Source organism: Trachurus trachurus, assembly GCF_905171665.1.
Source record: "Trachurus trachurus genome assembly, chromosome: 1".
Lineage (NCBI taxonomy): Eukaryota > Metazoa > Chordata > Actinopteri > Carangiformes > Carangidae > Trachurus > Trachurus trachurus.
This window is the reverse complement of record NC_139891.1, coordinates 18,430,371-18,446,016: the sequence shown is the minus strand read 5'-3', so window position 1 is coordinate 18,446,016 and position 15,646 is coordinate 18,430,371. Positions and strand designations below refer to the sequence as shown.

The window sequence follows — 15,646 nt, the reverse complement described above, 5'->3', positions numbered from 1 at the left end:
CTGTGTCTGTGTGTTGTTGTCCGTCCTTTTATATACAGAAAAACCTCTTTAATCTCCTTTCTGTTACTCGTCTCTGAACAGCCATCCTCCTCCCCAGTGACCCACAAATCTGAGTTAACTTGATGGATGCTGTTATTATTTTACAGAATAGAAAATACAATAAAATTTTTACATGAATAATTTACTTGGCGAGGTCAGTTTTTAGCACTCCCTCTAGCTGTGTCTCCCTTAACTGAATTTTGTATGTACTGAGAGGCAGATTTAGCGGTCAATATAAACTTTTGCTATAGTTCCCTATTGTCCATCATACTGTAACAGCAGGGTGAATTGTGTGGGAAGTTGCAAATACGTATTTGACTGTATGGAATTGGACAAAGTAATTTTTTTTAGTTTTGTTGCAAATGTTTCACCTCCACAAATCAATTATTGAATTTAGCCCATATACATTTGTACAGTGTGAAAAATCAATTGCTTGAGACCTGCAACTTGTGTAAGTGGGTCAGACTCCATTCTTACTTATCATTTTCAATTGTGTTTTTTTAATCACCATGTGGGTTAAGATTATTAATGAGCATAATCACCTTTAACGTCAAACTGCTACTGTATGTTTTCTTGTGTCCAGTGACTTGCAGACAAAAGATCATGGTCTAACCTGCCAAGGTTCCTCACAGACCAACCAGATAATCAGCTGTCATAAACCACCACGTTTGTTATGCTCTTCTGGTCATTTTATATTTTCTGTCTTTGGTCACACTGTGACCTGAAAAATCAATTACTTTCCAGCTGTTTGGTTCTGAACACAATATTCTGCTTCCAGCAGCTGGTTTCAGTTGAACATTCTCCTGTTCCTGTGTAAGTAGGACTACTGTCACAGGGTACACACTATATGGTGTGAGCTACTGGACCACCCCTTCATTACACAATCTTAACTCTGTGTCAATTATTGAGGTGAGGTACTTTACCTGCTTGTTATTATTGCTGTCCATACAATCCTACAGGTCTCATCTGGGGGCGTGTACAAGTTTCCCTTTAGGCTGAGAAGATGTACAGCAAGTAATCTGAAACCTATATATTTGTGTATACTCTTTCCTGCTAATTGTATTTACTAGCTAATGTTTTTAATTTTACAACTCATTTGGTGTTATTAATATGTATTTATCTGTAGTAAGAAAGCAGTTCATTAGTTGTGCAGTAGTATATTCACAGTTTCACCATTGCTTCAGTGAAGAACCTCAGTCCCATGTACTGGAAGTGTGTTTGGTTCACTCCACAGCTGTGCACTTAGACACATACAGTAATAAGGACAGGTGACTGAAATGTTAACCTTAGTTTATATGTCCCTGGATGGAAGTTCTGTTTCTGGATTTTCCTAACATTAAACAATAAATCTATAGTGTTCTAGCAGATATAGGCTGTGAGATACAGTGGCCTCCAGACACATGAAAACACAACACGAGCTTCAGTGTCTTGCTCTTCAGAGGCAACTGATCTTATCTCCATAGCTCGAGGTGGGAATACATCAATTATCTAATCTGTGAAATCAAAGGTCAGACTTGCTGCAGCATTACTTTGAGACTGTAAAAAGTCTCCTGCTCAGCAGTTGTGGTGGTATTGTGATGTGAATCCAAAGTTGGATGTCAATGTAATACCAGGTTGGAAAAGCCATGGTTAAATCCATGAGCTGAACGGGCATTGGAGGATTTTTAAGGCAGAGGTGAAAACCTCAAGATTGAGATCAGAACTGATGTTCTGAGGTCTTTTTCTCCAACAAGAATATGTAAGGGGTGTATCTATATTATCGCAGGGTTTATTGAAAAATGCAGCAGCCAGAGTGTATTGTTGAAATTGTTGCAAACCATCATCCCTGAACTGTCTCTCTCTTTTTTTTTCATGGGCCCTAAATGGTGGGTGGGTAGTGAAGATGTTGGTCTGCACTTTAGAGGGCAGAAAGAGATGTCTATACTTTCAATATACACAACCTCTGTGTAGTCCAAACTCAGCGGTACTGTTATAAAGCTTTTCTTAAACAGCTTGAAGCCACTTTTGTGTGGATTTCTACACTAATTTCTTTGACACTGATCTTTGTGACCGTACCTCACACTTGAAGCCATTTCAGACTGAGATTTGAGAAAGCTTTTATGTGGCTTGTCTTTGAAGTAAGCAGCATTTCAGATGGCATATATTTTACCAATTGTTATGAAGATTATGTAAAGAAACCTCAAGGCTTGCTCTGCAAAAATTAAACCCAAGTCAAATGAGGACTCATTGGTATTTCCACTGAAATTGAAATACAAACTTTATGTAATTTCTTACGTTCATATTTTTTAAGTGGACGTTGAAAGTTTTATGCTTAAAAAGAATGTGTTGTGGCTGCAATTTTCTAATTGGCCAGCACAGCGTTGATTTCAAAGCCCACTCTTTTGTGTTCCTGTTGTTTTCTTTTCCTTGGATTAGTTCCCCGAACACTAATCACTGGCTTTTTTTCCACAGACTAGATGAATGGTATTTTTAGGTAGCTCTTGGCATCCAAACAAGTCAGTTTTATTTTATTATTGTTTTGTTTTGTTTTATTTTCCGCCACTCTTTTCTCTTAGGTGTGCTCGTAATTCTCTCTGTAGAAAACAATGCACCCCCCAACAGATATTTGGACCAAGTTTGGCTCCTGTATGGACGCTGTGGAAGGTTGGGATAATTTTCAAATGGGTGCAAATTTGTCCCAATGAAACATCAAGTGGTTTAGAGCATGTCCGCCTGAAAAGCACTGCCAGGAGTTATTGACCCTGTCTATCATCAACTATGAATCAAAAAATCTTGTGTCATTCCTCAGAAATGAATGAAGTAACCTCGGTGAGAGGAAAGACACATCTGTGGTGAGAATGATAAAGAAGGAGTGGGAGGATCAAACACAGTGTAGGAAAATGGGCTAAGAGGGTTACTAATGAGGAAATATTCTGGGGAAACTAAAACAGTATAAAGAGTGTGAGAATCACTATTGCAGATAACACCGTTCTTCTGGTACAGGAAAAGTGAAATAAAATGCAAAATTGCAGGTAGTTGGATAAACCTGACGATTCAGTGATAAGTAGGACAACCAACCAAGAAATGTGAAAATGCTTGTCAACTAGTGCCATGTTTTTTCCCCATTATATCCATGATCACACTCTCCAACATTCACCTCTAGGCTTTAAAACTGGATGGATGTGCCAGTGGTTGCCAGTAAGCACAATGCATGGTTGAGCATGACACTCTTTACCACCCAGAAAAGCATTCACACGAACAGAATTTAATGCTCGCTAATCTTCACTGCTCTGCACCTCAGCACTTGAGAACTTCAAAAGATTTACTCAATAGGAATATGATAGGAATTGAGCACAACCCTCCGCGTAAAAAAAAAGCTCTATGATATGATTCTTTATCAGCCCTGCAGGATACAGAGCTACAGCGCACATTCGTATCAGTTGCACATAGTAGCGAGCACAGTTCAAGACGTTCACAAACTAACAAACAAATGTAATATACTTCACGGTATGATGGCATGTTCTCCCTTATATTCAACTCGTGCAATACAAATTTGCATACCGTAGTTCTCTGAATTAATTATTTATAATTAATGATACATTGTCTTTGCTGTACAGTTTGCTGGGGATAGAAGTCAGTACTGTGTGTAGTTTCTGCAGTGACACATCTGGTGTGTCCCATGGCTTGAAGCCATCACAGCAGCGACCTTGTGCAAACAGGTTCCCATATTGCCCCACTCACAGCTACATGACTGATTCATCCACTTGGAAAAATGTACGAGACCCCCCACCCCCCACTCCCCCGCCCCCTCTTTACTTTTGTCCCCTGAGCTTTTGCACACATTATGCACTTTACACATGGGCATAAATGGTCACATCAATTATTTAACAGGGAGCATTATGTACTGTATATCGCTAAGTAGTAGGGAGGTGCCAGAATCTCTCTGGTGCTGTGTATGTGCATGATCATGTATGTGTGTGTGTGTGTAGCTTGCTTCGCGTGTATTGTTGTGACCCCCCCCCCCCCCCATTAATGTTCAACAGTTAAAGCATATCACTCATCTGCTGGATGTGAGTCGCGAGGCTGAAGGCGGAAAATTGAATGGCTACGTAGTGCCACAGGGATTTACTACTGAGTGGAGAGTCCACTGGCCAGTGCTCTGGAGAGGAAAGGCAGCATGGCATTTAATAGTATTGATCAGCAATAAAAAGGGAGGGCAAGGCACAACAACTCTTTATGGCTGTAGGAAAGGGTATCCTTACTATTGCTGCAGTATAATCACTTATGTATTACATGTTAACTGTTCACTGTCTGAGCCTGAAGGTTGCAATGGGACAATGGGAACGCTCTGATATGATAAGAAGAAAAAAAACATCAACCACCACTCTGTTTTTTGTTGATATAAAACATTTAAGTGTCCAGTGATGTGTAAATATCTGTTACCTAATCAGCAGTGAGTAAAGTCCTGCACACTTGAGCGGGATTTTAAGCTCCAGGCTGAGTTAATGAATTCTGGCAGACACCTGACTGCTGATGGTGAAGGTGTAGGAAATAAAAAGTCGGACACGATTCGGTTGAGGATGGAAAACCGCTAAAAACATGATGTCACGCAAGCTGGATGAACCCAGCTAATCTTGTTTCCTGACATTGTGTTTGAAGAACTTGCTGTATTTAAGGAGGGAGTGTTAATTCAGCGAGATGTGACAGCCGCAGTACTCATGATTGCAGTTCTAGTGCACATGCTAGCAGAATACTTTTAGTTCCTGTTATATGATAATGGAAGTAAATCCTTTTATTGACCCTGTGAGTCATACAAATAATGTGCTGTTAATGGAAATACAAGCCAATCTGTGTAGCTATGCTTTTCCCCCTCTTCCTTTTCAAGAGCATTGCCTTTCCTCCCACTCACATCAGCTTGAGAGACTGGTGCAGGTGTGTTTTTGTGTCTGCCAGAGTGTGGCTCAGCAATTTTGGTGGATTTGTTCCCATTGTGTCTCTGTGGTCCTGCGTCTTTCTTGCCCAGTGACCGTGTCTTGATGTCTCTCTGCGGTCACTGCTGTGTGTGTGTGTGTGTGTGTGCGTGCGTGTCTCCTTTCTAGCACAATCAATCTGTGGGAACACCTGGACATTTCTTGAGGGAAGAGCACAAGCACAAGCTCGTGTCTTTCTTTAGAATTTATTGTGGTGGCAGATTAACGGCGGAAACAAGTTGGGTAAAACGGGGAAATGTCTAGTTGTGCTGTTACATTTTACAAAAGCAATGCAAAAAAGAAAATATGACCCGTCTCATCTTTGAAGTAACTGTTGTGGAAAATGCTGTTTGAAGCTCAAGACAGACATCTGTGGTTGAAAGTAATTTTAACAGACAGACTGGACTCTGTTTACCACACACAAAGGCAAAAATCAATGACAGTTTATAGTGATAAACTAACAACAACAGCCACAAAGTAGGTGCACATGATGGGCTCATTCATACAGTTATGGTAAACATTACTCACCTTAGTCACCTATATTAGCAACATTAACCAGAAGTGAACAAGCTATATTGCAAGCAAGTTAAGCAAATCATCACTCAGTATTTCTGCAAGCATTTAACGATTGAATGAGATAGTAACAATAATATTGTATTATATTGTATAATATTGTATTGCATATGTTTTATGACTTTGAGCACAAATTTGTCACTATATGGCACTATTTTGACTCATAAAACATCCCAACGCTGTTTATAAACACAAATACAAAAGATCCTTGTCCAATATTGTAGTTGGGAACTTGTAGGATCAAAAGTAGTTATTTTCATTAGAATATATTATAATTAGGCCTATATAATTATATTTATTAAATTATGATTTATTATTATTATTATTAAAGACTGTGATAAAAACAAACAAACAAAAGAAAAAAAAATCTATATTACAAATAAATCACCAGTAAATCTGACAAAACATTTCTGCATTCTTACTACATAAAAGTGTGTGTGTATACCTGCTGTGCAAGAGGTTTGATTCTAGAAATACCAATTAAAATGTGGGAAGTGTCAGCGGAGTAACCTTGTTTCAGATTGTTTACTCCTGGCCTCTGGAGGAACTCGTCACGTATTGCATCGTGTAGAAGCACCATGTACTGATAATAGTGTTTTGAAGACTCCTGTGGTTGGGCAAACTGTTTGGTGTCTCTGTTTCCACTGTCAAGACACATTCACACTGACATTTTAATTCTCTCCTCATCAGGCAGCACAACACCAGGAGAGAAATCCCCCGTTAGTTGGCACAGAGTTCAATATATTATACTGTTGTAGCACCTTCAGACAGATTACATACATACATACTGTACATTTTCCAATCCCCTCATATAGCTCTTTTTTACTTACCCCAAAACAATCATATCAATTACTCCACAGTTGTCAATCATTACATTTCAGTCTTCACGCTGTCCTGCAGAAGATTGTGCCTGCTGACTGATACCTTTATTTGCCTGGTGAAAGCCAATAGATTAATTGGCTGAAAAGTAATAGTGACAAGTTATTTGTGCTCCCAGACATTAAGTCTGTGACAGTCATTTAATGCTCCTATAGCGTGTTGTCTCTAGACACTGAAATCATTTGTCAGGGAAAGATATGTGACTCAACTCTAGAGTGTGTGTGTTTGTGTGTGTGTGTGTGTACAGTCTACATCGTAAAGATTGTTGTGTCTAAGCAGTCTCAGCAAGGCTCTGGGAATGACATAACTTGTGGCTGTATGGAAATAACCCCCGTATGGCCTTGCATAAAATCCAAACTGTGCTGCTAATACACACGATAAATGGGCTAGCCCATGGCCAATCACCAACTGGCAGGAGAGGGCAAGGCTGCATTGTCCAGACACTGAATTTATTTTGTTTTGCATTTGGACACATTTGGGTGCATGAAGCAAACATTACTGTGCCTCACTTCGTTTCTTTTTGCAAACTTTTGTTTCTACCTCCTGGGGGATCTGTACAGTATGATGAAGTCTGTGTGCTGATTTCTTATTTTGTACCTACAATAGGTACCGAAGCATTCAGACTTGTTTTGTGATTCAGTCATGGCATGCACACCATCGACATATTTCTTTTAGATGCCTTCTTGAGGCCACAGTAAGGTCTCGTGTAGCTCCTTGTGCCCGTACCGGAGGAGGGAGTAAAGGACTATATTTGAGATTATACAGGCGACTTTGGTGATTTAATTTAATCTTTGAACCCGTTTACCAAAAGCAACATAAGTCTGCTGCAAATAGAGATATTCAGAAGAACCAAGTCCCTTTATAATCTTATTTGCAGTATTTGTCTGAGTCCCCCTTTTTATTGGTCAGTCAGATGGTGAAAAAGGCCACCGCTCATCCGTAGGCAAAATACTTCAAAGAGGTGCTGGAGCTGAATTTGGAAACTTACGTAGAAAACAACAAAAGAGCAACTGCACACTCACAAACTGTGCTTATATCAGTTTATTACAAGATTTGGGGTCATTGTGAGGTCATGTGTTCTTCAGGCATGCCTGAAGAAGGTCACAAAAAAAGACTAACTAACCTATGGTCTATCTTCAGTCATAAATTCAGGCAATAAATTGATATATGCACAGTGTTTTGAGTGTCTGTTGCTATTTTGTTGCTTTCTAAATTGGTCAGTCAGAGAAAATAGAACTGTAAAGTAAAATGTCTTAATATATGTATAGCCTACATATTGTAGAAAAGAAAAACATGACCCAATAGTTTAGCTTACTCTTCCTGGAGTATCATGGCTGTGTTGTGAGTGTGTGTCATGGGCGTGTTGCCATTATCTCTCGAGCATCCTCACTCTTTGCATTGTTGGCTGCTTACATCATGTTGCAGCATCCTTTCCCTTTTTTTCTTTATGGGCTGATAGTACGGACTTGATGGCTGTCAGTAGTGAACAAAAGTTGGAGCAGCAAGGCTATTTGTCATATACTGTGTCTCTATGAAAGTGACAGTGATTAAACTTGGATGCCTCAGCAGCCACAGTAAGACGTGTGTCTGAGGATCTTGAAATGTAACATCATTCAGCCTGAAACAGAAGCAATGTCTTTTCCTCCGTGCAATGATTGTCCCTCCCAGGGTTGTTTGAGAGTTCCATGCCTCATCCAATCAGTGTTAACTCTGCTGTCCATTAATGTAGGTCTTTCATTATACATCTCTGTGCGTGCTTCAAGTTCTCACTGACAAACTCTGTCTACTTGATTTTCCAGCTTATTAAAGTAATCAGTAGTGGAGGTGATTCTAAACAGAGTTTGGATCTAAATGAAATCATCATAAATACTGCTACAAAGATGGATCAGCATTCCCATTTAAGTCTACAAAGCTGACTACCAGAGGTTTAAGGGGTTAAGTAGTTAGTGCCTTAATTTCCAATGCAGTGCTGATAGGGGGAACTGTCTAGAAAAAAACATAATAGCGCATGAAGAGCTGACAAAGTGCACTAGTGAAGAATAACAAAGAAAATACCTAATTGGAATAAGTAGAAACGTGTGGAGTATAAGGGTGGCTGACAATTACTGCTAATTGTTATACACACTTAAGCAACTGTTTGCAAATGGTAACCTATTAACGTTCTTGTGCGTAAATGTTGTTTTGTCTGCATCCCCTGCATTATGTAGCTTATGCTATGTTCATATTCAGCTCAGGCATCTGCATGCAGAGATAGAAGATACTTTAATAAAAATAGCAGTCAAATCTCTATGAAGGTAGGTAAATTGAATCAGCTTCAGTGCATGCTGCGAGGTTATTGCGGGCATAATTAAAAATACATAGAGCTTTTTAAGTCACTGTTGCAGAACAAAACATCAACAAGCTTTGACTTGACTGAGTCACTCCCTCTGGTAGGCTGCATGACACATGCAGTAGCCGTGTCTGTGTGTATTCTGCAGCCCTGTGTTAATGAATAAATGAGCATTTCAAGTGCAGATGATGAATCATGCAGTCACATAACTCTGTATTTTCTCTTTGTTCCAAGGAAGAATTACAGGAGGCATTATGTCGGCACAGAGGTTGAAGATCTCATTAACTCTGAGTAGATAAAAGAGAAATCTTACGCACTTGACCGCTAATCTGTGGGCAAACATGTCAGAGAGTCATGTAGACTCGTTTGCAGCCATCTTGGCCTACTCTTACTTCTGAAGCATTGTTTAATTCAATGTCTGTGTCTCCGCAGCAGAACAGTCAGAGACACTGAGGTTATTGAGGATCACCAACATATATTTAGTCTCTTCTTTATGTCAAAACTATTTCCTGATGCACATATTTTACACTTCAAAGTCTGTTAGGTTCCACAGTGGTTAATCAGGTTGCACATCTGTTGGTTTAATGGATTTAGGACCCTTAACATCAAACAGTTGAGAACAGCAAGGTGGTTCGATTACTTACCTGTCATTCTTATTCCTACGGACATACTTACATCGCTGCCTCTAATCCAGTGATGTCCGTTGCCAGCTGTTGCTACTTGATCTACTGTGTAATGGTATAGGCAGCCAACTTGTTGATGTCATTAGCCCCAATTCATGTTCTGCTTGACTGAGGGGCTGCCAAAGAATAAAATGCCATTTTAAAGGACGAGGTGCACCACAAACGCCATTCCCATGTGACGTTATTGCCACCATGCACCGTGCTGAACAAATAAAATGTTGTTTTCATTAACTCTTCAATAAAGTCAGTTGTCTTCCATGGCCTCCCTGGTCATCACTTCTAAAAACAAATCTTAATGAAATACAAAGTAGTTACTAGGGCTGACCCAAAAAATCGAAGCTTCGATCATTGCCATGGTAATCGAACATGAAGTCCGTGTTTTTTTTTCTCTTTTTCCTTTTTGACACCGGTTCTCATCGGCAGTTGTCGTTACATTGAAATGAGTAGGCTACTTGACATCCTGGCAACCTACCTGATACATTTTGGAGACATTGCATTGAAAGACTAAAAGATAAATTAGTGTTTCCTTTGGTTGTGTGATTGTCTTCCCAAGAGGAACGCTGTGTCAGCAAGTTGCCCAAAACAACATGTTTATGTGACACAGTAGTGGCCGCAATAAGTCTGATGGATGAAGATTGCCTCAAAGTCTGTGTATAGGAAGAGGCGAATGGATGAGGCAACAACAATACTGGACTGGACAATACACATTTGACTGGTGTTAGCTTCCCAATATACACTGTCAACACAAATGCCTCCTGATGTAAAGAAGGTCCTTGAAACTCCAAACTATGATCTTTCTGTAATGAAACTAATTTACTTTTGTGCTTATTGGTTTTAGAATAATACTATGAGGTACGCAACAGTCCGTGGTAGTAATAAAGGACCTTTGCAGATGGAGATCATTTCTACATCACTGGGTGCTTTTATAGCACTTAGGAGACATTGTTTACTGTTGATTTACTTTCTGAACAACAATCATAGGAATTGTATGACTCAGAAGATACAGCAGCTTGTCATTTGTTGTGTGACTGTGGGTGATTGATTGCGATTTTGTTTGCGTGTCTGTCCGTGGTGGCAGATCGATGCTGAAATGCTGCTACGCTGGTGGCCAGCGCACAAATACTTGTGCAACTGGGAGGTGGAGCGACCTTGTGTGCACAGGTTTGCGCGTGCTTTGATGTGTAAATATAATGATGAGTTATTGATTCAACAAACTTAGATTGAAATAAAGACATCATTGCATTTCATAATGAGCACCCATCCACTGTGTGAGGTGATGTTGAGCTGACAAGTTGATGGTAAATACACTGTTTCCCATAAACTTGGAATAAAATATTTTTCACCTCTTCTTATGAAAAGATTATTAAGACAATTTATTTGATACATAAAGTGTATATCTTCTCAAAACTTTATATTGATCAATCTCTTCCAAACATATCACTGTGAAAATTAAACTATAATTAATCCTTAATTAGTAATAAAAATAATAGTAATAAAAAGAGGAATGTGACTGAAAACAAGATTATTCCAACTTTATGGGCAACTGTTGCCCATAAAGTGAATAACTTGGGGGCACCTCAGAGGCTCCAGTATCCAACCCACAGGCCTTTGCTATAGCTACCTGTCTCTCACTGTCCAGAATAAAGTCAAAATACCTAAAAAATATTTAAAATAATTAAAAACAACATGAATGACTTCCTAGACAAAAGAAAAAGAGCACAGAAAAGGCCTGGTCTCATATACTGTAATTGCTACTATTCCTGGATACATCATGAGTGAGGACATACATCATTAAAGTTCTTATTCCTGGCGATAAGCCCTTAAGTAAAGCAGCTTCTGCAGTACATAACTTTGCTCTTAGCAGCTTTTCAGAGTGAAAGCCTCTGATATGCCTCATATCACCCTATTGTGCAAGTTCAGCTGTTGTCAGACTGATACTCTTACGGCAAACTCTGACTGGGGTGTGTAATGAGCAATTTTGTCCATGCGCTTTCTCATTGGCCTCACTCAGACGTGTGTCATTGTGTTCATCCAAATTGTCATCGCCATAAAAAGTATTGAAAATAATTTCTCTCTTGAATTATTGAAAGACAGCAATGATTGGTGCAATCATGTTGTCTGTGAGTTGTCGGAGTTAAATGTATTGTTTGTTTCATACCTTCCTGTTTGTTACTGTCAAAATTAGACTTTGTCTCTTTGAAACGGTGATCATTTTGTCTTAAATCAGAGCTCAATATAATTAGGTAATATGAATCACCTCCCCAATTATTTTTGTAGAAGAAGCCAAAACCAAACACACAGTGTCCTGATTCTCCTTAAGTGCTTAGTATATATTTCTCAACCCTCAGTCCTGTTCTATAGATTACTCTGTGACGGCTGTTGAGGTAAATACTTTTAGCTTTGACTAAGGATGCCTGTACTACCTCACAATTTTGTGACTTCTTGCAGGAAGACTGCTCATCTTAAGTGACTTTTCTTTGGTGACACAGAGTCAACATTACTGTGTATTATCTGTAGCATAAAGCCACATGCTGTATTTACACTGAACACATGCCTCTGTATGTCATCTTGATTGTATTCTCTGCCTTGGGGAGAAATCAATAGTTGTGAAGTCCAATACAGAAATGTTTCCTGACTGTACCAGAAGCTTTCTTAATGGAAAGTATCTTAGAAACACACTGTTGCAAAACGCAGAACTCTCACTAATACAGTTAGATCAAGGAAATTACTGCTTGAGACCCAAATCAGACTTGACTTGACTTGACTGTACTTAACACCATTCCTTATAGATGAAATATTTTTTTATTTTCAGTGGTTCCTGTCTCAGGTGGTGAATGGGATTGGTGCTATACAATCTGGCATATTCAGAATGCACTGCCTCATTGCATTTGTTGAAACCGACATCAAGAGTAAAGCCTTGACCATGTGTCATTTTGTTTTACACTCCAAAACCTGGACAAAATATACTCCTATCTTCATGAGGGAATCTTTTTGTGTACCAGTGTTTGTTCTCAGAAAAGGAGTAAAAAAAAAACAGATGGGTAGAAATAGATTTTTTTTATATATTGATTTGCCCTAGCGAGGAAAAAAGCATAGCTTTTTTTCTACAATATTTGACTTTTCCCATTTTTTTCCCCCAGTCCTATCATTTTTTGTCAGCAATGTTGGTTACAGTGGCTGATTTTCATAATAGCAAAACTCTGCAACCTCCAAACCTGACTCTATCACTGTAGGCAAAACAAAAACACTGAAATAAGTCACCTTTGTACATAAAGTACATTGATGAACTAAAAAAAACATTAGGGCCACTCACAGATGGAGCCATAAACATCGATTATGGTGCATGTTAAGGATTTTAAGAAGTATAACATGATAAGCAAACATGAAATGGATAAGTGTTAAATGCCTGAATGAAAAAGACGGGGACCAAATAACTGGGTCAGAACATCTCAAAAAAGTGGTAAGAGAAAAGCCAAACTGCCCTAAACCAATCAAAGGGTGTTCCTGAGTGTGAGGAGGCTAGATCCATGGAGGCCTCATCTAGAAACATACAGGACTTAAAGAGTGCTGCTAACATCTTGACCCTAGTTACCACAGCAGTTGCTCTGGTGGCATGCCAAACACTGATGGCATGTTATGCGGGGGTGATCATAATGCTTTATCTCATTATTTTGTGTAAATGTATATTTTTCACTTTCTATTACTCAGCTAACTGTGATACCCTCTCCTGTTGCGCAGGTGACTACCCTGGTGAACACTAGCAACAAAGGGCCTTCTAGTAAGAAGAAAGGTCGCTCCAAGAAGGCCCACGTCCTGGCAGTGTCTGTCGAGCAGGCTACTCAGAACTTTCTGGAGAAGGGTGAGCAGATCGCCAAAGACAGCCAGGACCTCAAGGAGGAACTCATCGCTGCTGTGGAGGATGTCCGTAAGCAAGGTGAGCTTGTAGAATCGACTTATGCAGCAACAATGTTTGTGTTCTCATTAAGCCTAGTATTAAGCTTTTTTAAGAGATCATTTGTCCTCTTAGATAAGATTCAAGTCTCCCATAACGATAAATATGAAGTGGAGTCATTCTGATTGAAAGAGAGGATCACATCAATAGAATTTGAAATGAAGTCACAATATTCTTAGTCTGCCAAAGGAAGAGAGTCTCCTGTAGTTTTTTTTCTTTCTTTCTTTCTTTCTTTTTTTCTTTTTTCTTTTTTTTTAAATAAATATCAGCAGTGTTTAACTGTGCTTCCTCGGCGGGAGTAGGCAGCTCACTCGAGGATGTGGTCGTGGCTTGTGGACCAGGCCTCAGTTGTGTCTGAAAAGTATTGCAAGTTTTTGAGTTTTTTCTAGACATTGTAACTTAGTCCAAATTTAAACTTCTAGACAAAAAATAGAACGGAGTAAGACAAGACCAAATATGTGACTGAAAAGTGCAGATTAATTACAATTTCAATTGAAATCAGCCTGAGCTTCCAAACTCACATCCTACTCCATTGAAAGCTCAGCGGTACATGTTATTGTACTGTATCATAATAGTGCTCTGATCAGGTCAGATAACTATCTCTGTTTTTTTGCCACCAGACATCCATTCATTCCTCCTCGCCCTCAGCTGGGTTATTATTGATGTTCTCCTCCTCAGATCAATATCTGACTCACAAACTAGATCCATAGCATCGTATATGACTGGGCTTGTTTCTAAACTTTGTAGAGCATCATTCATCATCAGTAAAGAGTTGCCCACCTGCTGCCAGTCCCTTTGGAGCTTCTACTGTATCTATGTCAGAAGGGCCTCATCTTTTCTTTTTCACCACTTTAGAGAAGACATACAGTACTTTGTCTACAGTGATTTAAAAAAAATCGAGTTTAAGTTCAAACAACTTTCCGTGACCACTGGGTAATTAGTCGACTAATCGACTACATAATAATTGAGTCTCCAAAAAAAAAAAAGTAGGTGAATAAATGACAAATAACAGAACTGTCTTGTAAGGCATTATGTCTCTGGCCACACTTGTGATCACAAAAATGGATCATATCTACAAACATCTGACACCTTGCTCTGTCAGTGCAACTGCTACATTGTACTGAATTATTATACTACAATTTTACTGTAAGTTTTCTGTGTAATCTGCAGGCACATTTTAAAGAACAGCAAAAAGAAGAGAGGTGAAATTCATGTACAGATACACATGGTGGACATTACAACAGCCCAGCAGTAGAAATAATCTGTGAAGTTTGCATGAATTTTTGAGTCAGAGGTGTTACAGTAAAAGTGTTGGATTATGAGAATAAGAGTGGTCATATAGTATATTCTTCACTCCCCATTGAGTTTGCATAGAGACATTATAACTCTTTAATATAGTACCAGAATAAAGTGAGGGATGTGATAATCTTTTGGCTGCTGCTTCAGAATAGTGACCTGACTGTTGTATTTCCATGTATCATGTACATGCAGGTTTATGAGATAGAATTTAATTGACTTGTACGTACTGTTGAATTAAATCTCAGCTTATTGAAACAATTGGCCTTGCTGACTGCATTTTCTTTCAAAAGTGCTTGCCTTTAGTGCATACCTTAAAAGTTGTATTATTTAAATTATAGGGAGTTTAACTGATTTTAGAAATTGCAATGTTTAAAGAATGTATTAAGTCAGAATAAGTCAAATGTCTGTACAACTTGTGCAACAAATGCAGAGTTCGGAGTGGCAAGGCAAATCCATTAAATATAACAGATTAAAAGCCATTAGATTTGGGCTTTACTTGGTGCATGAATGTAATGAGCCTAATTCTGGAGTTGTTTACCCTTAAGTCATGCATCGTTAATGCTTTGACTGTCTGTAATGATGGGGAGCCTTGCCGAATTTTAAGACATTATAGATATCCAGTCTAATTAGAAACTATTTGGAGGCTTCAGAAGGCTGTCAACGCTGAAACTTCAACAGATCGTGCTCGACCTTCCTGTGTCGGTCTTACAGATGGTTGTAGCTCTCTAAACTTCCTGAGTGTAGGTCAGTCAATCTTTATGTGAATCAAATGTTTTTCCCCAGAATAGAATTGGATTCCCTGTTCAATTAACCACATCAGCAGAAAGAGCTAATGAAGCTCAGTGTATGTAGTGTTGTGGCCGTATTGCTCATCCTGTCAGCTCCACTTGGCTGCTGCTGCTCTTGAACGCTGCCCTCACCGCACTGGCACACGGCTCTTTGC

General features: G+C 39.1%; 1 protein-coding gene across 1 annotated transcript in view; it reads left to right on the top strand.

Moving 5' to 3' along the window:
* The window catches only part of ctnna2 (catenin (cadherin-associated protein), alpha 2), a 327,581-nt gene that overhangs the window by 44,819 nt on the left and 267,116 nt on the right, over positions 1–15,646 (top strand). Inside the window, exon 3 of the mRNA XM_083981885.1 lies at positions 13,191–13,386. Coding sequence (XP_083838011.1) covers positions 13,191–13,386 — 196 coding nt within the window. The remainder of the gene's footprint in view (positions 1–13,190; positions 13,387–15,646) is intronic.